The sequence below is a fragment of the Amborella trichopoda genome, chromosome 5 (genome assembly GCF_054954075.1).
Source record: "Amborella trichopoda isolate Santa Cruz 75 chromosome 5, AtrichopodaSantaCruz75HAP2 v2.0, whole genome shotgun sequence".
Taxonomy (NCBI): domain Eukaryota; kingdom Viridiplantae; phylum Streptophyta; class Magnoliopsida; order Amborellales; family Amborellaceae; genus Amborella; species Amborella trichopoda.
The window spans coordinates 10,932,812-10,956,947 of NC_142340.1; the positions used below are offsets into that span (position 1 = coordinate 10,932,812).

At 35.9% G+C, this 24,136-nt stretch overlaps 1 protein-coding gene across 4 annotated transcripts in view; it reads left to right on the top strand.

Annotated features, from left to right (window-relative positions):
- TAG1 (membrane bound O-acyl transferase (MBOAT) family protein) overlaps positions 1–17,992 on the top strand; it is a 37,928-nt gene extending 19,936 nt beyond the window's left edge. For 2 of the 4 annotated variants that reach the window (XR_016055981.1, XR_016055979.1), the window contains exons 10-16: positions 2,224–2,305; positions 2,440–2,498; positions 2,611–2,673; positions 9,127–9,174; positions 11,130–11,192; positions 15,763–15,816; positions 17,356–17,992. Coding sequence is in view for 1 of the 4 variants with exons in the window: in XM_006853832.4 (XP_006853894.2) it covers positions 2,224–2,305; positions 2,440–2,460; positions 2,611–2,673; positions 9,127–9,174; positions 11,130–11,192; positions 15,763–15,816; positions 17,356–17,460 (436 nt within the window). In the remaining 3 variants the exon portion in view is untranslated. The remainder of the gene's footprint in view (positions 1–2,223; positions 2,306–2,439; positions 2,499–2,610; positions 2,674–9,126; positions 9,175–11,129; positions 11,193–15,762; positions 15,817–17,355) is intronic. The other 2 variants (XR_016055980.1, XM_006853832.4) reach the window with 1 other exon arrangement.
- The last annotated feature ends 6,144 nt before the right edge of the window (positions 17,993–24,136 follow it).

Here is a 24,136-nt window from a genome sequence, read left to right on the forward strand (position 1 = left end):
AAGCATGGTCCTGCTGGCATTGGTGGTCTCTTCAGGGACCATGTAGTCACGACTTTGGTCTCCTATTCCTGGCACTTAGGCGACTCAAACTCCCAAATGGCTGAATCCATTGTCCTCCTTGAAGGCCTCAAATTGTTCGATCGGTTGTGGGGCCCCTTCTATATTTTAGAAGGTGACACTAGCAACGTCATATCTTGGGCCTTTGGCTATTCGACTTGCCCCTTGCCCCTTTCCCATCTGTTTGACGAAATCTACCACTTGTGTAGGGACTTGAACATTTCCTCGAACCACACTTGGAGGGAAGGAAACACAGAAGCTGTCACTCTCACAAAAGCTGGTGAAACTAACTCTAGCGACTGACGATTTTCTTGCGCCCTCAGTCCACTCAATTTCCTCGTTTGTGCATATCCATTTTTTTACAAAGCTTGCAGTAAGTGGGAAGCCATTTTTCGATGTATATAGCTCCCTTCTCATGGGTAGCTCGCCCCTGTACTATCCCTTTTTTTAATACAAATGTTAACTCTGTCCACAAAAAAAAAAGCCACGACTCAAATGGCTTCACACTATGCAGTATGTGTCAATCTGCTTGGTATGAACCTGATTTGTATGATTTTGTTCCTAAACAAGGTTCCATATGTCTATGAAACAAAACCCTTAAAGTATATGTAATTTGCAATTTTCAAGTATATCTTCCTGAATTTTGCTGCAAACTGGGCCAGCGTTGTTTACGATTGACGTTTCTCTCTCAGAGTCTAAAAATCTCTACACTCCACTGGAATGAGCAGAATGACAAATGGGTAAGAAAAAACTGTCACATGCTTTTCTGTCAATAAGAAATCCTACTTCAGATTATAAACAGGATATGGGGATAAAAGTAGACATTTATTTAAAAGTAGAAACATTACCAAAGGAAAACATACAGATTGGTGCATGGGGGAGCATTTGCTCTATTTACCCTGATACCATGATGATGGAGCCATATTTTGCTACTCGGGTGGACATTGCATGGATGAGTGTTTTACTAGCCACAAAATCTTACCTAGTAGGGTAGTTTGGTGGGCCTGAAGCCTCCATCATAAAGCATACATTTCTCCTGTGTCTGTGGCGATACATATGAAAAGTACACAGCAAAATTATTTTGTGGAGATAGTGCACAATGGTTAAGGATGACCTGCTTTCTTCCATTTAGTGAAAGTAAGAGTCGCAGAAATTTTTGGAAAAAGAGGTTGGGTGGTTATGGAGGTAATAAACATATATAATCATAAATAACCAGAAAGGGTATTTATGGGATGATTAGGACCTCGAAGAACATAAAATGGTATATCAACATCTCAAAGTGGATGTTGAATGGCAGCAACTTCATTTGAAAATTTTAATTTGAGTAAGATAGATATGGGGCTAAATCTGGATTTGTTTGAGTGAATGTTTTTTTTTTTTGCTTTGCAAGGTTAAAGATCTTGAAAGGCTTTCTTGATTCAAATATAAATTTTTGAGTTGAGTTTCTTCATATAGGAGACTAGTGTTATGGTTTTATCTCCACCTAATTTGTCTTTGGTTAGGGTCGAACCTCTTGACATATATTGGGATTGGGAGAAACAGGAATAACTATTCTCCTTTTGAACAAGTTTTTTATCATTTAAGAAGTGATTGGTTCGTCATGACATCCATTGGGCTGCTAGTAATAGGAATCGAGCATTTTTCTCAGAAGGAATTTCAACTTTACTATGTTGGGAAAAAGGGATGCAGACATGGTCTCTCAGCAGCAATAGTTGAAATGAGGATTGGATAATATCTTCCTTTGTATCTTTTCATTTCTGCTTTTGTGGGGCAAGTGCTCTTCCTGTTTGTGTTCCAGGGAGGGAGGGAGGGAATCTAGACACAAAAAAACAGAAAGAAAAAGATTTTGGTGATATGGATGAGAAATCAATTATATTGAATTTTGAAAACAATACACGAAAGTAACAGTTGTTTTGGAAGGAGAAATTGCTATTTTGCCTTTTGAGTGACTTGGACTCTTCATTGAGCATTGGAGATCACGTTCTAAACTTATTTTTCTTGCTGAATTGATTTTGTTGTTTGAACTTCATATGAATAGTTATCGCTCCCCCTCTTCTTACCTATATACATTTGGAACTCTTTAAGAATGAAGAATTTCTGTATTATTATCATCTGCTTGATTCGTACATGACTCTGTAAATAAACGTCCTTCTGTTTCTGTATTAGGTTGAACATACTAGCAGAGCTCTTGAGATTTGGTGATCGAGAATTTTATAAAGATTGGTGGAATGCAAAAACAATTGAAGAGGTGAAGTTTTCAACTTTTCATTACTGTGATTTAGAGTAGTTCCTATGTTTGGTATCCCCCCATTATTTCATTCTATCTGGAATTTGCTGACTCTATTTTGTTTACTGCATTATTCTTTGTTGGTTGTTTTTCAGTATTGGAGGATGTGGAACATGGTATGTTTACTTTGTTTGATCTTGAGGAGGACTATGCGGTTTGTCGTTTAGCTTAATGCTTTCAGTTTGGGTTTCGTTTGTATCTTGTGTTCTGCAAGGTTATAGTTATTTGTTGATCAGGTTGCTTAATAACAAATTGTTTAATCACAGCCTGTACATAAATGGATGGTTCGCCACGTCTATTTACCATGTTTGCGTAATGGCATACCAAAGGTGACATTTTGCCCTCCATTTTGTTCTCTTTTTCTGTTGATCCTTATATGTCCATTATTGACTAATTTCTCCAGGATCAGAATCTTCTATTTTGTTTTCCTAGCGCTTTTCGCTATGTTGTACTTCAAAGCTAGTTCCATTGATTCTTATTTCCAATTGACATCTCTGGATTCTCTGCCATACGAAATTACTGGCATGTGGAAATCCCTCGTTCTTAAGTTGCTGGGGCACCAGGGTCTCTATGTTATTGAAGTTACTTATTGTTCCTCTTTACCAAATATAAGGACTTCAAATTTTTTTTTTGAAGATTTTAACAGCATAAAGACTTCAATTTTGCCTTTAGATTTGAAAATCTATGTATAGGAGTCCGTGTACGCTTTGAGAATGATTATTTGAAATTGATGTCTTTATTAAATTCTAATTACACGAGTTTTTTGGCATGTGCCTTGCACTGTTTAAACTTGGTGTGTCAACTTGTTTGAGTTGAATTGACACAGCGCCTTGCTGCAACTACAAAAGAATTTGAACAGGAAAAAAAGAAAAAAAAAAGAATGAGAGATCTGGCTGGGTGACTCGCTAAGTTCTGAAGAGATTCATTGAGTCTTATTAATAACAATTAAGTTATTATAACATGTAAGTTGTAACAAGAAAGAAGGATTGTCCTAACCATCGACCTTCAGTGCTGGTCTTGTGTCAAAGTTCCTTTAGCAAAGATTTTAGTGTTGTTCTTATTTTTACCTTATCTGTTATGAGTATTTATTGGTATGGATAATTTTGATAGATGTCTTATTAACAATAGATCTTGAATGTCCAGTAGGGCTTAAGAGTTGAAACTCCTTTTATTGCCAAACACTAATAACACAAATCTAGAAATTTGACTGTACAAGAAAGTCGGTGACCAACATGTGGTTTATGCATGTAATCATGTGTGTGTACTGTTGGGTAAACCCCTGAGAGCATGTAAAATTAATAAATATAGTGAATTGTGCACTTCAGTGGGAGTGTATGTTAGTTGACTGACCTCAGGTAGGATGGTCTATGGCCTAGGTCACCCTTTCCCCTAAGTGTAGGCACTACAGTTGAGGGTTTGGAGGGCCATCATTTTTGGAGGTGAGACAGATGCCCAGGGATGATGTTTGTGGGCTTGGAAGCGATTGAGATTCCTGCTTGTAGTTGTAGGCCTGTGAGAGCAAGGATCAAATCTTCAATAAACCTTCATATGATATGTATATATGACAACCGTATTCTGGGAAGCAATCCTATAGAGGGATATGTGTAAATGTGTATAGAGAGAGTTACCTTTGCAATATCGTGATATGTGCATCTGACTTGCTCTTGGGGGGGGCAACCTGTAATCCATATACTAGAGTCGTAGTTCCACTATTTATTGGCCTACTTTGACGGGTCAATCATGAACCCTTGCATGACTATAGGTCATGAGTCCTGTTGGTTTGGTTTGAGAAGATAGTTGTGACTTATGGATTCTAGCACGGGGGAGTGCACTAACAGTTACTTTTCTTAATCCATTGATATCAATAAACTTCTAAAGCGATTTCTGAGTGTTTTTTTAAGAACTTAAGAAATATTGTTTTTAGCTGTATTTATGCTCCTATGAATTTTAAACAGTGTTTAGTGACTCGCTTGAGTCAAATTAGACTCGAGTGAGTTACTTGGACTCACCCATAGGGCGAGTTCGAGTAGGTGGTACACCCTACATTCATCATTTAAGCCTTATCGCAAGTATTTGGGGTTGGCTACATAAATCTTGTTCAGCCACATGGAGCATTAAATGCCACTAGTGTGCTCCATATGGGTGATGTCACAATCCATGTGGATGACGTCACACCCCTCCTAATGACAAAAAATACCCTTGCTAAAAAATGCTCCACATACAAAACAAGGGTATAGAAGTATCCAAAATTTGTTCAGTAGAATGATAAATTACTCTATAGTGTGAGCACCCTAACATAACACTATATATATGTGTGTGTGTGTGTGTATATATATATATATTAAAAAATGCTGAGATTAGCCCACTAGCTCATATGAACATATTAGCCCAACGGCCCAGATTTGAATTTTTGCCGATCTGACGGTACGACCTCATTTCATGTTTGAATTTTAATTTGTTTTCTACAATTCAAAATAACTTGAAATTTTAGTCGTCAATTCTTCTCATCAAGGCGCAATTAATAAAAATATTTTAAAAATAATTCGCAAAAAAAAATTTGACCAAAATACCCCCGAAACATTTCGGGGGTATTTTGGTCAATTTATTGCTTGCAAATTATTTTTTTGATATTTTGAGTCGATTCTTCTATTTCTAAAGAACACATGCCTAAAATTTCAAATTATTTGGATTTGTAGAAAAAAATTAAAATTAAAATACGAAATGAGATCGTGACCGTCAGATCGGCCCAGATTCAATCTGGGCCGTTGGGCTCATCAGAGCACATATGTTCATATTAGCTAGTGGGCTAATCTCAGCATTTTCCATATATGTAAGAATTGATGCCTAAAATTTCAAGTTATTTGGATTTGTAGAAAAAAAATTAAAATTCCAACACGAAATGAGGTCGTGACCGTCTGATCGGCCCATATTCAATCTGGGCTGTTGGGTTCTAGTGGGCTAATCTCAGCATTTTCCTATATATATATATATATATATATATATATATATATAGGGAAAAGTTTATATAGAGCCGAAGCTCTAAACAATCAAATTCGAGCCTACCTCAAAAATTTCACTAGAAGAGGTTGTTTTGATGCTCAAATATCCTCAAATTGATCATCCCGATCTCAAAAAATAGATTTCAACTTTTGAAAATAGTGTATTTTGTAACGCATTTTTAGACTGTCAATTTTTAAGTTTTCATAGATCTCTCGATCTACACTATTTTTTAATCTTTAAACTTTATAAATAAAGATAAAAATATATTTTAAGGCTCTCAAAACAATTTTCAATATTGAAACCACATTTGTCGACACTATCTGAAGGTAGGCTCTAATTTGATTGTTTAGAGCCTAGGCTCTATACAAACCGCACCCATACATATATATATATATATATATATATATATATATATATATATATATATATATATATATATATATATATATATATTTATTTATTTATTTATTTATATATATATATATATATATATATATATATATATATTTATTTATATATATACGTTTATAAAGAGCCGAGGCTCTAAACAGTCAAATTAGAGCCCAGCTCAAAATTTTTACTGGAAGAGGTTGTTTTGATGCCCAAATATCCTCAAATTGATCATCTCGACATCAAGGTGCATGGACATGAAAAGTAAAAATGGCTTTCAAATTTTGGAAACAGTGCATCTTGTAACCCATTTTTGGAGTGTCAATTTTCAAGATTTTCAAATTTTCATAGATCTGCTCGATCTACACTATTTTTGAAGCTTTAAATTTTATAATTAAAGATGAAAATATATTTTAAGGCTATCACAAAGATTTCCAGTATTGAAACCACATTTCTCGACACACTTGTTGCACATGTGGATACCACATGGGTGTAGACGTTGGGCCCCACATCACACACAAAGGTGGGATGCCACACTTGCTGAGAAAATATTCCCATATGCTGGGAATGTCTTCGGAAAATCTTTGAGAATTTTTTGGGGCAGAAAAATATTTAATGATCAAATATATGTATTTTAGGATATATTTGGTTATAGTTTGAATATTGTCTTGACCTATGACTTTTAAAAATAGACCTTTGAATTTTTTACTTTAAATTTCTACAAATATTTTGTGAGAGAAAAGAAATTCTAGTCAAAATAGATGATATAGTTTGATTGGTTCTCTCCCGGATTGACTAAAAGAGGGTATGGACCAAAGTTTCTGGGGATAAGGTTCCTAAATTCCTCCCCAATTCACGATGGCTTATTTTAGGAATGGATGTCCCTGATTTGTTTCTATCGCACAGCACAGATTACCAGAAAATCTTTTCTCGAACTAAATCCTAATTAAGGTAGGAATACCTAGGGCCATTAATGCCTATATAAAGCGAGGTCCTCCCCTCATTCCCACTATAAAAGTTCATACCTCTCCCTCTCCTTCTCTCCTCCTCTCCTCCACACCGGTATCTAAGTAGCTCTCTCTCTCCTCTCTCTAGGCTTGGTGTCTGAGAATAAATATGTATGTCTATAAATTTACAAACAAAGAGAGTTTCTATATCTTACAAGTTAAAATTATTATCAATCAGTACCAACATCATGAGTATTTACCACATTCAAATTGCATCTTTGACCAATCTAGCAAGAAAGAAAAAAGACAGACCTCTTGGACATCCACCCATCAACTATCTGAAAAAAGGACTACATTTTCATTCAAAGGACTACATTTTTATCTTGAGAAGGCTTTCACGATAGAAAAAAAATCCAAATCCGATTGTGGTAATCTTTAATGTCCATCAATGTGGTAATTAGAAAGAATCCATTCACACAATTAAAATTCTTAGTGCATCTAGCAAGAGATTGAAAAGCAAGACTGCTTAGGCATCCAGTCAAATATAAAAAGGAAAGGACAACAACTTCATCCAAAAATTCACATTTTCATAAAAAATGATAAGAAAACATTCTCCTAGACATCCATTCATAAAATATCTGGAAAAATGTCTGAAAAAAGCAACACCTCTTAGGCATCTATTTATTAAGAAAGACAGCAGTAAAAAACCCAATTCAGATGGGGCGAGGAGGAGAGTAGTGGCTGCAGGGCTAGTAAATTTCCTTTGGAACCCTAAAATTCAAAGTTAAATACATCCCTAAAAACCCAAAAATAATGGAGAACTGATTTTTCTAATAATAAAAACGAAAAACCACATTTCATTCACAAATGTTTCTTGAATTTAATTTGTTATTACTCACAAGGAAAAGGAAACTGAAATACCGAAATATTTGAAGAGAATGAATTATTTTTCCACTAACAATCCCCTGTACTTGACAATCCTAGAAGTTCAAGACTCATCCATAGGATTAAAACTCTAATAACTCCCAAATTGGTACTCCATTTTCAAACTCAAAGAAAAAAGGGAAAAAAAGAAGAAAACAAAAGAGATCGAGATAATGGAAAGAAAATCAGAAGATGCATCTTTTCTCCATTAATAATTTAATCTTTGAAACCCTGCAAGATAAAGCACAATCCAAAACCAATGATTCTAATGATTTTCAACATTCTGGTTTTATTGTCCACAAAAGAACCCCTAAAATACCCAATAAAAGAAAACCAGACAAGTATTCTACCATATCGCTAAACATAGCTTTGATTTACCATTAAAGCTCAAGCAATTGTGTTGACGAAGACACCTATGGTTTTGAGTGAGAAAGGGTTAGAGAGATGGAGGAGTTAAAGCTTGTAATGGCATCCATAGAAGGGCGAGCTTTAGGTCTTGAGGGGTTATACCCCCTTCAAATTTCCGTGAAAGTGGCAACGCAGGCCACTTTACTCAAGGTAATAGTGTAATGGGGCATGTTTAAGTTCCGACTTTACCCTCTTTTACTGTTCCCAAACTGGGGAAAGCTATAGTAAACATGACCTTAGGGTTTTTTAGTTGAGACAGAGCGAGAACGCAAATCGCCAAACCATTTCTCTCTAAAAAACTAAGTGCTTTTTATACCCAAAAACCAACATAATGTTTTATTTTACGAAAAGGCCCTTTTAAGGCTGGTTTGAAAGAAAATCATAAAAAAAAAATTCTTATTAAATTTTTTAAACATATATGACCATATTTACCTTTTTTTACTACATTAGGAGTGCCCAGTTCAGTCTCGAACCATCAAATCGGTTAGTCAACCATTCACGGCTGGTTTGATGGCCCTTTTCTTTTTTTTTTTGTTTTTTTGTTTTTTTTCCTTTTTTTTGGGGAGGGGGAGGGGGGGTGGGTTCGATCCAATCAGGAATGGCTGCCGGTTCACTGATTTCTGGCTCAAACTAGCTGATCTGGTCCGATTTTGACAACATGGACTGGGATGGCCATGATCAGGCGACTATGAGTGTCCCTTTCATTCATGTTAGTTTTTGAGTGAGTCATTTTGCATGTATATTTGTAATTTGAAATTTGAATGCCCTTATGAAAGTCATTATTGCTATGTCTCCAATTTGGACTATAGAATGAATGCTTGTCACTCTGAGTGTTAAAACTTGTAGTATCTATAAGTTTTCTATTTTTTTCTCAATATACATGAATTTTTTTGTATGTTTTCATTTAGTCATATTTCACACTTTTTTCAATTGTTTAAGCATTTTTTTTTTCATGCCGTTGGCTCAGGTGGACTCAAGATTCACTGAGCTAACTCTGCTTTGGCCATAACCGAGTAGGGCCCCCCTAGTTATGGATTTTAAAACATTGAACTAGATAACTAGACTATGTCGAGAAGATGTCACTGATGGCTTTTTTTTTTTCCGTTTTTGCAGAGTGGTGCCATTATGATTTCTTTCCTCGTTTCTTCCCTATTTCATGAGGTATGATCTTTTGCTTTCATCTATGATGCATGTTTGTGATTTTCATTCATGCTTGAAAACATGCAAAGATGGTGGTGAAAGAGCAGATTATGACATAATTAATGATTCCTGTGTCTGTTATGCTGGACTTTGTTGTGGTTAACATGTGCATAAGATTGGAACAGTACTTGCTTATAGTGCTTGTAAATGGCAATATTTAATTTCTACAACACAGTGGTGTTCATTTTGGGGCTAACTTGCAAATCCGAACAACCAACGTGGCTTAAAGGTCATCCTTGTTCTTTGTTAAGGTGTAAGAGAAGAATTGATATTCTTTTCCTTCAATTTCTTGGTCATGTAACCAACAAGGCTCCTTTAATGAATGGGAGAATTTGTGGTTGATCCATATCCCTAGCTCAAGGTTCAAGAGCATAAAGATGGGATGGTGGATAACCGATCACTTGCAAGAGGCATCGGCAAAATTAATCAGTTGTTGCTACTAGTGGTGGTTTGTTATGTGGAGAATAATATATTTTATGCAAAAGAGCAGTCACTAGAATGTAGACCTAGTTGTTTTTCTCAGGGGCATCACGGCTACTCACTATCATGGATGTGCAGTTGCAGTTTTCGATTCTATTCAAACAGATCTTACATGGACATGCCAGTTGATAGATAAATCAATATGTTAGTAGATAGTCTTTAAATGTCACAGAAACATAATTACTATAAAGATTCATAGCAGTAACAACGGTGGGAGAGAGGGAATGTCAAACTCTAAAATATTAGGTTAGGTAATGGCTAGGGAATGCAGTTAGTAGTGCGAGTGAGGTTCCCAGAGGGACAGCCAATGTCAACCCCACCTTGACTACAAAATATCTACTAAATTGCTTTTCAGCCTCTTCTTAAACTAAGAGATTTATCAGAAATTTTATATTTAGAGGCATAAAATATATCTAACTAAGTCAATTACAATCATCTGAAAAATCGGACATTGAAAAGGTGGTCATTGGCAAATATCTAATATCAAAAAGAAAGAAAATATATTATTGGTAAAAATATATTCTAAAGGAAAGGAATAGTAGCTCTCACGAAATTAGGTGAGATCTGTTTGGTATCGATCTTAGTTTAGGCAAAACAATGTGAATGTCCAAGTCAATGTGTTCTTAACAAACTCAAAAACTCGGTGGGGACATCATGGACATCACCAGTGTGGAATGAACATCGTTGTCAATGTTCTGAAGTGAACTCTCTCAGAGCATTCCCTAGGTGTTCTGTCACTGAAATTCAGTTACTCAGCTTCTTGCTCATAGAGACATTCCCTTAGTGCAAATTCTTCAATTTAGAAAGTAATCACGATTTCATGATGCTTGCTAGAAGCATAACCCTAACTTAAGCACTATCATAATTTCCCCTAATCCATAAGCATTTCCTCTTCCACGTGTTGGTCTGCATTGCCATCACAGTATCAAGAGAGTTACTTCAAATATTTTGGTCACCTATTACATATTTCGAGAGGCATGTTCCGAACATGAGAATCATATTGATAAAACCAGTGCAGCCACTTACGTGGAAGAGTTCAATGGAGACGCCTAGTCATGGTCCTAGATTGTATTGAAGAGGTAGTGCTTTCTCTCAGTCTCAATATCTCTTGTGACATATTAGAGGTCCAGTAGGTGGAATCATTGTGTTTTGACTCGTGGGTCTTGAAACTGCTGAACTGAACCGTTATCTTGTTTTTCTCTTATTACCTTGCATAAATGGTGTGTTGCATTTTAAATTGTTTTTATGTTTGCGTGCTTGAATAGCTATTCCATCTCTTTGCATTTTGCTCTTATCCACAATTTCTACTTTATTGTATTTTCTGCCATGCATTTGCATTTATTGAACTGCAATCCATATTCTTCTTTTACAAGGTAGCATCCTGCATTTTGACACTCTTGTGATCACACAATGTTTTGAATTTTTTGTGTTTGCAGCTATGCATTGGCATCCCCTGCCACATTTTTAAGTTTTGGGCTTTCATTGGAATAATGTTTCAGGTAAATGTTGTGTGCATTCACGATTTATTCATCTGAAAGTAATACTGCCATTAGTGGTTTATAGGCAATGACCACAACTTTTCATATCTTCCTGTGATCATGTCATGACTACATTGTTAATACTTCATTTGGGAAAGCACCGTATTGCATTCATGCCTACTTTAGGTGAATTGTGTTGGAAGTCAACGCGGTTCTGCTCCTCTGTTTGCATTAGAGTGAACATGCAAAACGCTACTTAAAAGCTGCATGACACTTTTTTTTGGAAAGGGATCCTTCTTTCTTTCACCTAAATTGTGTTGCACAGGGGGTGCCACACCTAATGCACTAGCACCTATTTTCATATAGGGCTCACAACCGGTTGAGCTTGAGCTGGGCTAGACTTGCTCTAAGCCTAATATGACCTGGGCCCTAAAATCTGTATTTGGGCCAGGCACCGGGCCCAGTCAGAATTATACATTTGAGGGCTGAGCCTAGATCCACCTGGCCAAAAATGAATTGGGCCGAGCTTTGGCTTAGGCCTAGCCAAAAGAAATTTAATCAGCACACTATTCCTAATTTTTCTTAGTTTGAAATGACAGAAATACTCCTAATTTTTATAGTAGGGTCTAAAATAACTGAATTACCGTTAATGTTCTTACGAGACTCTCTCTCTCTCTCTCTCTCTCTCTCTCTCTCTCTCTCTCCACATCCTCAAGAACACCATAACATTTCATGTCATATCTAAATAACGTATATCGGCATTGTTTCACTCTCCTACCTTGGACTAGTGTTACCAGAGTACTACAATTTGCCCATTGTGTCACCTGTTGGCACATGCGAAACTTAGACACATGCCTATATCTATAGACGCAGGCCCTACATGTTGACCATATGTGTCAGGTGGTTTTGTTGTTGGGCAATACATACCAGGAAAGTGTTGCACATTTTATTACAATAATCACTCACAAGACATATGTTAGATGTTATATTCTTAATTCCTTGAGATGGCATTTGTATGACCCCTATTTTTTAACATACATTCTCTTTATCCCAACAATGAATCCAAAAAAGAAAAAGTTGAATTTGCACCCTAGAAAATGTCATAATGAATCCCTCTCCAACAGTGAATTCAAAGTGTCCATTTGATGGACATTGAGATCTGGGTCTTGAGAACTCAAAAACATTTTTTTCTATTTCAAAAATTTTTAATCTAATGTTGATAGCGCCATCTAGAAAGTTTGGTATTAAAAAACTATCACTCTAAGGCCTTGATCTACTCATCCAAAATGGACAGTCTATGCTCATTAGATGGTCTATGTCCAATTTTTAGGATGCATTTTAAAGTTTGTATTATTTGAGATTGTTGTTGATAATCCAGGAAAATGGATGGATTGAGGAAGATTCCACTCATAGAATTAGAGCCAGGTGGGCAAAGTGGAGATGTGCATTCAGAGTTTTATGTGATTGCCGCATACCAATTAGATTAAAAGGGAAGTTCTATAGGACTATTGTAAGACCAGCCATACTTTATGAGGCAGAATGTTTCACGGTTGAGAAACAACATATCCATAGGATGAATGTACCTAACATGAGAATGTTGAGATGGATGAGTGGCAAGAAATGATAGAGCCTGATGAATACATCCGAAGGAATAAGGGAAAGTAGACTTAAGTGGGGTAGCCATGTGCAGTTTAAACATAATATAGTACTAGTTAGGAGGGGAGATTTGGTTCAAGTGGAAGGTTCTTAAAGGACAAGGGGAAGGCTCAAAAGGACATGGATAGAAGTAGTGAGAAGAGATATGATGACTTATGGTCTCGCTGAGAGTATGACCCTTGATAGAGCAGAATGGCAGAACAGGATTCGTGTAACTAACCATCCCAAATAGTTGGGATAAGGTTTAGATGATGATGATATTTTGAGATTGTTCATCAGAATGACAAGGGTGTATCTTTAAAACTTAGGGTGAAACGAATGCCCTTAACAAGGCTTTTGAAGATGCGTTTCATTATATTATTACTAAACCCCTAGATGAAATCATTCCCTATATAGGTATGGTTGTACAGACTTGTCAGGGCCTTGCTAAGTTTTCAAGCCGAAGTACTGGAGACCTGAGATACATACTAGACACGATACCCATGTCCGTGTAACACTGCCTAGGACCCCTCAAAAACATAACAAAAGAGAATTTCACCTTTTGGGGGGGGGGTGGGAGATAGAGAGAGAGAGGTCATAGTTTCAAATTTGGGCCTCTTAGAGTTTCAAATTTGGGCCTCCTAGTTTATTTCACCTTAGATGGACAATGGAAAGTCAATATGTCTAGACCTTTAAAAGTTGATAAAATGGTTAATCAGTTATCAACTTATAGTCTATGGGTCCTATAAGGATTATATGGTGCCTGCAATCTATAGGCTATAGTATGTGGACTACAGACCATACTATGGACTTATAAATTTTAGATGACAATTCTGTAGCAATTTTGGCCTGGCCAGGGCTTTCCCGAGCTTATCTGGATAGTAATTGGCTCTAGTATGCTTGGTCTGGGCCAGGGCCATGGGCCTTAGTGTGTGCCACGGCCCAGTGGCCCGTGGGCTGTCCTACCCTGTTGGCAGCTCTAGTTGCAATGTTTCCATATAGAGCCCAAAACAAGGTTTTAGATTTTGAAGAATAAAGAAGCTTCCATATGTGTGCATTGGTGCACAATGTTTGAAGCCACACATACAGGTAAATCAGGTCCAAACAACTAAATCATTCCTTTAGGGATGTATAATAATTGCAATTGTTGCTAAAATAATGGGGAGCAATTGTATAACTGAAAAATGACAGATTAGATAAAATTTGTTCCAACATATAAGAACTTTCCACAGCCATTAGCTCACACAGTTTAGATCAAATTTGTTCCAACATTAAAATTTGAGCTCACACATTTTAGATAAAATTTGTTCTAAAATTTTGGTCGAGCCGACACGATTTGTCGCACTAGAGTTCATCCATGTTGATAACCTCATGATGGAAAATTCCATAAAAAAAAGGCCAATACATCAGGTGCCAAGTTATCTCAGAATAGGTTGAATAAGGCCAATGGGAACCCATCAGGTCATGGTTTCTTGTCTTGGTGAGATCAATAATAGCCTTATGGATGTCAATTTCAGTGAACGGCTGCTCCAGGGAGGCCTCCTGTTCTTGGATTAGAGACCTAGTTAAAACTTCAAATTCGAAACCATGTACTTGTATCCAGATACATGCTACTGCAGGGTGGCTGCCTTTATTTTTTGTAAAATTCCCTCTTTCTTGAAACAAATGAATTGTAATGTTAAAAAGTAGAGAGCTTGCAATATAGGAAGCATCCTCCTGATACAAACCATAATTATGCAAGCCTTTTCCATACAAGAAATGTATACCTCCTTAGATAAAGATGCTCTTTTACCCTGTAATTTTTTGCTACACCATACATGTTATGGTGTAGTAGTACTCTTTTTCATACAAAACATTGTTTGCTACACCATACGTGTATGGTGCATATATGACCTTGCATGTCTCACTATATATATGTCCTTGCGACATCAGACTCTCTTCATCTGCATATTTTTTAAGAAATACTATATGTGCCCATGCAATATTGAACTTCAGATTACAAATAAATCAATCTTGCCCTGCTCAAACTTGATGAGTTGATTTGAGATATAGTAGATTCCTAGTTATTTTGAGTCTTATCTTCTGTCTACTGCATCACTTTGACTAGCACTAATCACATCAACAGCGTATCCCTACACTTTGCTTGGTCATGTGAATAAACACCTCTAGCTGCATATTGGCCTTCCGTCCTAGAAAACCTCTCTCTTTATCAGTTGTTTTTTCATTCAAGAAAAGAAAAACCTAATTGGGCTGAACTCTGAAGTTTGTATATTAGGTTTTGTCGAAATTGAGAGTGCCGATAACATGAGCATGCACATGTGTGCACAAATAAAGACCCACATGCATGATCATGTGTCCTCCAAGAAAATGTACATTGTGTCTGCTATTGATAGGGTGATTAGGATACTATAGCCAATGTTGAAAAAAGCGAGCATTTCAGTTTTAGCATGATTATGATGTCATGCATTTCCCAGTACAGTTGGGTTTTCATTCAAATGGCTCTTTCATCGCCCTTTGCATTACTAATTTATATGATTTATTTAAAACCATTTGGTAATATATTGTGACCCATTTGGATTCATGTATATGATTTTTCTTTTGGGGATTCTTTTCTATTCTTGGATTCTGGCATGAGTTCGTACATGATAAATATTTTTCAATCAAGGCAAAAATTCAATCAAGGTACAAAATTCTATTAATTTAGTTTCAATCAAGGCAAAAATTCTATTAATTTAGTTTACTTGACAAGAAAATTCTATTAATTAAGTTTCAATCAAGGCAAAAATTCTATTAATTTAGTTTCAATCAAGGCAAAAAATTCTATTAATTTAGTTTCAATCAAGGAAAAAATTCTATTAATTTAGTTTACTTGACAAGAAAATTTTAATATGATGTTTTATTGTGCAATTATGGCTGTATTTGTTGTTTTAAAACACGTTTGTTGTTTTATAAACAGGTTCCTTTGGTGATCCTTACGAACTATCTGCAAAATAAATTCCAAAATGCTATGGTATGCACTTCGTTCAGTACAAGATATTCCCTTTGTGGTTGGCTTATTGTGCTGGATTTAAGAACTTCCCAATGGAGATAACTTAGTATGGTATCAACTATCAGAAAATAATATCCTATGATGATATCATCAGATAGGACTAGGATATCTAGAACTTCTTTAGGAAAAAGCTTGCAAATTCAGAATGTCAACAAATCTGAACTGTTAGCAACTCAAAGATAAATAGCATTGAACTTAATATTCGTGTGCTAAGCTTAGTATCTGTTTGTCTGTGATTGTTTATGGGTAAAATAAGCAAACACGGTTCTTAGTATCTGTTTGTCTTCGATTGTTTATGGGTAAAATAAGCCACTAGAAGATTAAACTAGAAGATTAAATAGCATGGAACTTAATATTCAAGTGTTAAGCTTAGCATCGGTTTGTCTTTGATTGTTTGTGTAAAATAAGCAAACATGGTTCTTAGTATCTGTTTGTCTTTGATTGTTTATGGGTACAATAAGCAAACATGGTTCGAAGTGTGCACACTCCCAAGTTTTTAGATTTTATATCCCACTCTTACTTGTCAAAAACATAGCACGCATAAAGTCATCTATGCATGTATACAAAAGCCTGTCAATTTTGGGGATGCAATGGGTTTTAATGATGCAGATGCTCAATTGCTCACATCTCCCATGTTCCCACCATTAACACTTCTATTTTGCAGCTCAGCAGATTTGCAATTAGCCGAATCAGCTGTATCTCTTTATGAAATGAGCAATTGAATTGTTGGAAGTTGGATTTAAGAGAGACACTCTTGCACTTCACATATGCCTGTAATGTACGTTGTTTTTTATGACAAAATGACGTATGAAGATTAAGTATATGGTTAAAAGTTTTAACAAACCCTCACAATTTAAGAGATTATCTCCCCCATATGGCTTCAAGTTTTGTTAGGCCTCTCACATCCTCCCATGTGATAGCCACTTTATTAATTTAATTTTAAATGCATGCCTTTCCACTAGCTAAGATGGCTAGCCCCGTTTCACAAGATAGTCTCATTTCTTGCCCATAAAATTTATGGACAGGGAAGAACTGGTGTCCCCTACGCATTTGTCTGTTGCGCTCTCTGAGATATCAAATCAATGTAAGAAATTTGTCATTTGAATGTTTGGTGGATTGTCCACAACTAGATTAAGATCAAGCATGAAATTGAATAAGTGCAGCGATGACATGAAATGAATGGAAGAATCAAGGAGAAATATGGAAACTGAAAATATGATGCATGGCATTTCTAGAGACTGCCTTTTGTGGTTTATGAACCTATTTGTCAGTTGCACTGTGACAATCTGATGGTTTCCTCTCCATTGCCATTGTAAAATCCATTTCCAGAACCTAATGCTTGAGAAGAGTCACGAGAGGGAAATTGAATATGAAACTTCAATACCCATTTTACTGTGGATGCACACAAACACACACGGTGCAACTGAAAATTTTGATATTTATGAACCCTACATGGATGGATTCTAGACACTTTACTTAAATTCTCTTTTGCTTCTCCAGGTCGGAAATATGATCTTTTGGTTCTTCTTCTGCATCCTTGGACAACCAATGTGCGTCCTTCTTTATTACCATGACATAATGAACCAGAAGGGGAGGATGAAATAACCCATGTTCATGAAATGCATTAACCATTTGATGGTGGTATTGGCTTTAAAATTGGTGGTGAACTTCATCTCCAATTCCATGTGATTTCCTCACTCTGAAGGCTCCTACTGTTACCTGATTTGCTATTGCTCCCCATATGGAACTATGGCTGGATGCTCCTGGCATTTTTACCATTCCATGCTCCATGCAGATGAATTTGGTCGCATATATACCAAACTTCAATGGTCACAGCCATATAGAGCAAGCATCAGTTCCCGTATACCCAATTGAAGTTACTGTCACTTGTCATACTAAAGGCACCCTTGTTTCCTTTGACACTGTAATTATGAGAATCCTCAATAGCCATTGGAGCAGTATGGTTTTTCACTTCAAAAAAATTCTGAGAAGAAATGCTCCTCTTGTGTGGAAGACCACAGAGACGGTAGATAGGATCTGGGTTTTTTTGGTTGCTCAAACTGAAGCTTGGACCATATGGGCAGTGTATTAGACCTTAAATACAAATGTAGATGGTTTGTTGCTCTGTTTCATAAAAGAGACTTGAGAGTTTGATGCTTGTGGTAGGTGGTTTAGTAGAACTTAACTTTTTAAGTTAGGCATTGAAATATATGTTAAGTCATGCAAAAAGGATTAATGGAACAGAAGGAAGCTGGTCTGAGTGCATCCTTCCATTTCTTGAGAGAGATATATGCGAATTGACAATAGCGGGATGAAGGTAACAGAAGGAAGCTGGTCTGACTGCATTCTTCCATTTCTTGGAGAAAAAGAGAAAGCTATATGCCAATAGACAATAGCGTGCCCCAAGTCACATGAAATGTGTGATGAAAAAATGATGAAATTGTTGGAGAGAGAGAGAGAGAGAGAGAGAGAGAGAGAGAGAGAGAGCTGCTGAAAACCACTGAGGCCATAGTACAAGTATTTAGAACATATTTAGTATGGGACTCTGTTTCTATGCGGCCATGCCCGCATATGTAGAAACGTGGACCTCTTAATAAATTTATTTTTGAGATAGATTTTAAAATTTTATTTTGAAGGACATGTAATCGTGGAGATCATGAATATGAATAAATAAATAAATTTTAAAACTAGAAATAATAATTCTCGTGAAAAACATTTGGACCGTCAGTTTCTATTGTTTTTAGAAGGACCACCAATTTGCACGTTAAGAGATTTGGATTTGCACCAATGGAAACCATAAATTCCATAAGCAATAAGGGTTTATGATAGATCTTTTTAGATAGTGAATGGAATTCTTCCATTCTATTCATTGCTACTGGAAAAATCATTTAGTTCGTTCTAGCTCATGATCTGAACGAGTCGCACGGATGCTTTGACCGCACATGTAGAGATGCAATCCAGCTTGCATGAAACAATTTTCCTTTTGACGATACATAGTATATAATTCTATAGTAAAATTTGGGGGGGAACAAAAGATGATACGTTCAAATGATTATTTTCAGATAGTCAATGACAGTTCGGTGAAATGACCCGGGCATTTTTTGGCACAACTTCTATTCTCTTTTTAATATGGGAAAAGTTTATATGAGGTTGCAATCCTAAAATGTAGAATCACAGATGTACCGCAAAAATCTATTGGAAATATTTTTTTTCATGTTGAAAAAGCCCTCTAATCAAATATCGAGTTCTAAGAATATGAAAAAAAAAAAAAAAGTTTTTGAATTTCAGAAATAGTGCATCTTGCAATATATTATCTAGACCGTCCTTTTTTAAGATTTTCATATATTTATAGACCTACTTAATTTTAACCATTTTTTGAATCTTAAAATTTACAACAAAAGTACATGTTATGATAAAATTTTAAGGTGCCGTAATTGGATTGTTTAAGCTTGCAACCTAATAGAAACTGCACCCTTTTAGAGTTCTTCCTAATTTCGGAATGTGTTTCATTTCTTGAAATTAGCAAACTTTTGAGACTGGGTATCCGGGATTCTAAAATTTTTCTCGGCTATTCTTTGAAGGAAGAAAATTTGTCGGTTCCGCCGTGTTGGGGGAATGGTATTTGATACCAAATATCTAAATTCATATTTATTTTCCACAAGGTCAATCTAAGACCAAGAATCTAATTTGGAGCTCAAACAAAAAAAAGCTCCAAATTGATCTTCGCTCCAAGATTAATGAATCCCAAATAGGCTTGTAGGAGAGTTTGTAAGCTCTTGTATTCTCCATGTTTGCATGGTATATTTGTAATAAAAAAAAATCTTATTGTCTCATGGATATAGCCAATCACTTAACCATGTAAATCTTTGTGTTTCACTATTTCATTTTCGTCGCTATTTGTCTTTCATCTTATTTTTCTCAAACGTTAGTTTTTTCATCTACAATAGGGAATCAAGTAAGCCTAGCAATAGGCAAGTTGTGGCTCAGTTGACCTTGGCCCAAAGGGTGGCCAGCCCTAGCCCAGGGTCATGGCCTAAGCAGCCTGGGCGGTGTCAGACCTAATAAAAATAATTTTTTGAAGAAAAGCTGCAAAATCACAGTTGTCCTCCCATTAAATTCCCTAAGGGTGTGTTTGAAACATGGAGTTTTGGAGAGTGGAAGGGACTTCTGCACAAATTATGAAAGACATCATTTCTTATGGAAGAGAGGTCTTCCAAAATTGAACCCATTTTAACAATAAAACAAAGCTGGCCCTTGCGTTTTATAGCTTCCACACAGTAATATCAAATATGAAAGTGAGACATTTAACTCCTACTTCTAAAAACTTCCACTTATCAAACACGCACTAAATTTCGCAAATCTTTAGCTCGTTCATAGGAGTTACTTGCTACCAATATCTAAAAATTCTGACAAATGGGTCGAACGGTCACCCACCATTTCTTATTCGAACTACCTAAGTCTGAGTAAACAAAAAAAAAAAAAATGAAAACGGAATTTAAAGTGTATGCAAGTTCTAAATTTGTTATATTGAAAAAAGATAGATTTATTATGGTCAAAATTTAGAATTCTACATTAATATAATTTATGGGTGTATAAGACCGAGTACCAATATCCGTATAAAATCGGACCCGGCATTTGCCCGTTCAACTCGGTCCCTTTTTTTTTTGTTAAACCACCGAACTTCAAAACCTTGGTTGTGAGCTTAAAGGAGTTCTTGGTCTTTCAAGGATGTTAGACCATTAAAATGGGGTTTCAAGAGAGAGAAATGTGGTTTTGATTGTGAGTGTTTTTTCAAAGCCTAGCTGAAAGCAATTATGAATTTTTTCTACTCAATTCCTCTTTCTTACTAGAGATCTCTCTGTTTTGAGAAGTTCTGCAAAAAAGCAAGGCAAATTTTCTCTTGAGGGAATGGGATTGGTGCATTGGTGGTTCAGGGGCAAGTATGTCGACATGACGTCTAAGACTCCAATTCTACTTTTTAACATTGAAAAAAAAGGGACAAAAATTCTCTTGATATCTTGCCGGGGATCTCTTTTGCTTTGAAAAGTTTTGCATGAGTAAGATTAAAGGGAGAGAGACACCAATAGGGTCAATTTTTTCTATATGGAGACTTAAGGCCAAATATTACAGTTATGATTCCATGAATTGTTATAATCAATCCTATCAAATTTACTACAATAGTTGAAATCAATGTGTTAAAAAATGAAAATTCTACTCCAATAGTTGAAATCAGTATCTAAAAACATGGATTGGTGGGGTGGATCTAAATTGACAATCCAGAGTAGCTGGATTAGCAATAAGGAAACTTTCTAGAGGATTTTGAGATGCACTTTACTTCAATGGTATGAAGTTAACACCTCATAAACTTTTACCTCAAAATAATCAATTTTTACATTAGTTGGAATTTCCCGTAGATGTTTTCGTTTTTTTTTTTTTTTTGAAAAACCTAAAACAACCTAAATAACCTTGAATCCTTTGTTTTGAAATGCCCTTATCTATTTGGGTGTAAAAGCAAAAGAACTCGGCTGAAGTGAATTGAATCTTATAACTTCAGTCTAAAGAGAGAAAAGATTCTCTTGAACAATAAAAAATTGGAAAGCAATTTAACAAAGAAATTAATTTAGGAAAAGCCTCTTTAATATATGAACATTAAGTCATGTTTTGTTTTGTTTTGTTTTTTTTTTTTTTTTTTTAATGTTGTGGGGAATGTTGGGTCATGTGACCTTTAAAGGTGAGTGCTTGTAAAATGACATGATAGAGTGGAACATGAATTTAGTGGGAGTGTGGTCCCTCGTGGGCCATACTAAACAAACGATGTTTATCGATATCGGACTGTGCTTGACGATCTAGGCCAAACGGTTGGGAAAACCCCATGTTATATGGGCATAAAGAACAAACCGAGAAGGGTTCTAATGGGTTAGCCCTTGATGAGGTCAGAGAATATGTCCGGATGAGTGAGCCAAGGGACTGTGTGACCCTTGTATGTGATGGTAGCCTACAGAGACGGAGGACCAAAGCCTCATCCATGTGCCATCACACGGCATGCATATCGATAGATCATTCAATAAAGCCAGAAATTCACCTTTTAGGGTGAAGCATATGTGTGTGCAAGAGTTACGCCTATGCACCATAAGTGCTATGGTCGCATCAGGTCTAGGTGACATTGACTCGTCTCTAGGGGAGGATGTGAAATCCACAGACTGGGATTGTGATCCCTTGGCTCATCGGTTGGACTTTGGTGACCTGCTAATGAGCCCCTGCTTGGACTGTGGGTTATGGGAAATACTGGGTCAGTCTGATAAAGCAAGTGTGGTCTGTAGTCCACAGTTGAAGGTGGAGTGCCTCATGATTGTTGATTCCCAAACCATATGGATACTTTTTCCATCAAATTAATTTAATTGTATTTTTTTTTTGATGAAAATTATTTTAAGATTATTATTTGAATTTTTATGAACCCCTGGATGTTTTATTTATAATTTTTCGATTTATAAAATTAAAGATATTGATTTTACAATTGTTTAAATATTCAAATAATATTTTAAAGTCTTTTTATTAATTTTACATATATAAAAATATCATGGGGGCCCATTGTGCACATGGGCCCGCCATATTTTTAGAAGGTGGGGCCCATGAGTGCTTTCCTTGGGTGGCATGCCCGACCCTTATTCTCGTTCCTATTTTTTGGTGATATGGCGCGTGGCCATATGGTTGGAAGATATTGACTAAATATTGACTTGATATATCTTTGAAAGATTTTGTGAAAAGATTGAATAAACTTGTGCTATTTTATAGTATACACAATATTTTGATTAGATTTAATTTGTTTAATTTCTATTGATGAGAAATTGGTTTAGGAAAAGGAGGTATTTGTTTATGCATATTCTATAATGTTGATGGCATATCTATGAAATGGATAGCTCAGATCTCTCACCTCACAAGTCACCCTTGATCGACGATCTATGTTCAATCTCACAAGAAGAGGCAAGCTAAAGAAAACCCTAAGAAACCCTAATCTTATTCAAAGCCTATAAAAATGGATTGTCTGTACCAAAAAATCTCCACACCTTATCTTTCTATCTCTTTCTCTTAAGAAAGTTTATCTCTCTCATGTTTGATCTCTCTCTCCCACATTGTGAAAGAACCTAAGGGTTTAGGTTTTTTCCTATCTCTCAAATATAGATTTATGGCTAAGGGTTTTAGGGTTTAGCAAAAACAGAATCCATCTTTCTCAAACTAGGTTGCAAAGAGAACTCACATAGGGTTTGAGTTTGTGATCAAAGGGGTTCATGTTCCATTGGTGTGGCTTTGCCAAAATTTTCTTTCTCAGTTCGAGATTGAAACTAGACCGTTGATCCCACGCCATCGGATGGTGGTGACTCGACGTGGGGTATAATAAGCCCAGTTGAGGTAATATCCGGCACTCTTCCTTTTATTTCTTGTAATCTTATATTTTATTCTCAAACATAATGCATAGTTGTTTTAATGATATAAAGTTGTTAAGATCTTGGTGTTATTGTTATGCTGATTCTATTTTAAAATTTATCTTATTATAATCAAGACCACATGTAAATCTTTTGCCAAAAGAAAAGGGAGAAGGAAAAAAAAAAAAAAAAATCCCCGTTAACAGATCACATAGGTCTTTCTTTAAAAGAAGACAACGCCTACCCATTTTTCAAGTAGATTAGGAGTTTAGCTTTTTGAAGCTATTAGTAGGGTGGTGTTTGTGATGGGAATGAAAACCACATATAAAAACCACAATATAGTGACTAAGGTTTGGGTGTACTACCACTACTGTTAAGTATGGATATATGACATTCAACTCGCGTAACACTCTACTTTGGATCAGAGGAAAAAAATTTCCAAAAATATAGTTTTGTTGGGATTGCCCATTTCCACCATTTTAATCCAAAATTTATTCGACTGGAACTGCAAAATAACTAATACTTAAGGCTAAGATTTTGTAATCCTTACAATCCATTTACTCCCTCCAATAAAACTCATGCTAAGATTAAGAACCCAAATTTCTCCAATAAAACTCATGCTAAGATTAAGAACTCAAATTTTGGGGACGTAACCTTTTCCTAAAAAAAAAAAAATATATTCTAATTTCTCTCTATGTCTGTCTCAAGATTAAATAGAGACCGTCAATTTTTTAAAAGTGAGATCTAAGTGATGGGGAGGTTAAAATTCCATACTTTAAAGTTTACCTTTTAGTGATTCTCATATGATTTTCAAAAAGAAAATTGTTTCATGTGGGCGGGACCGTATTTCTATAATATAC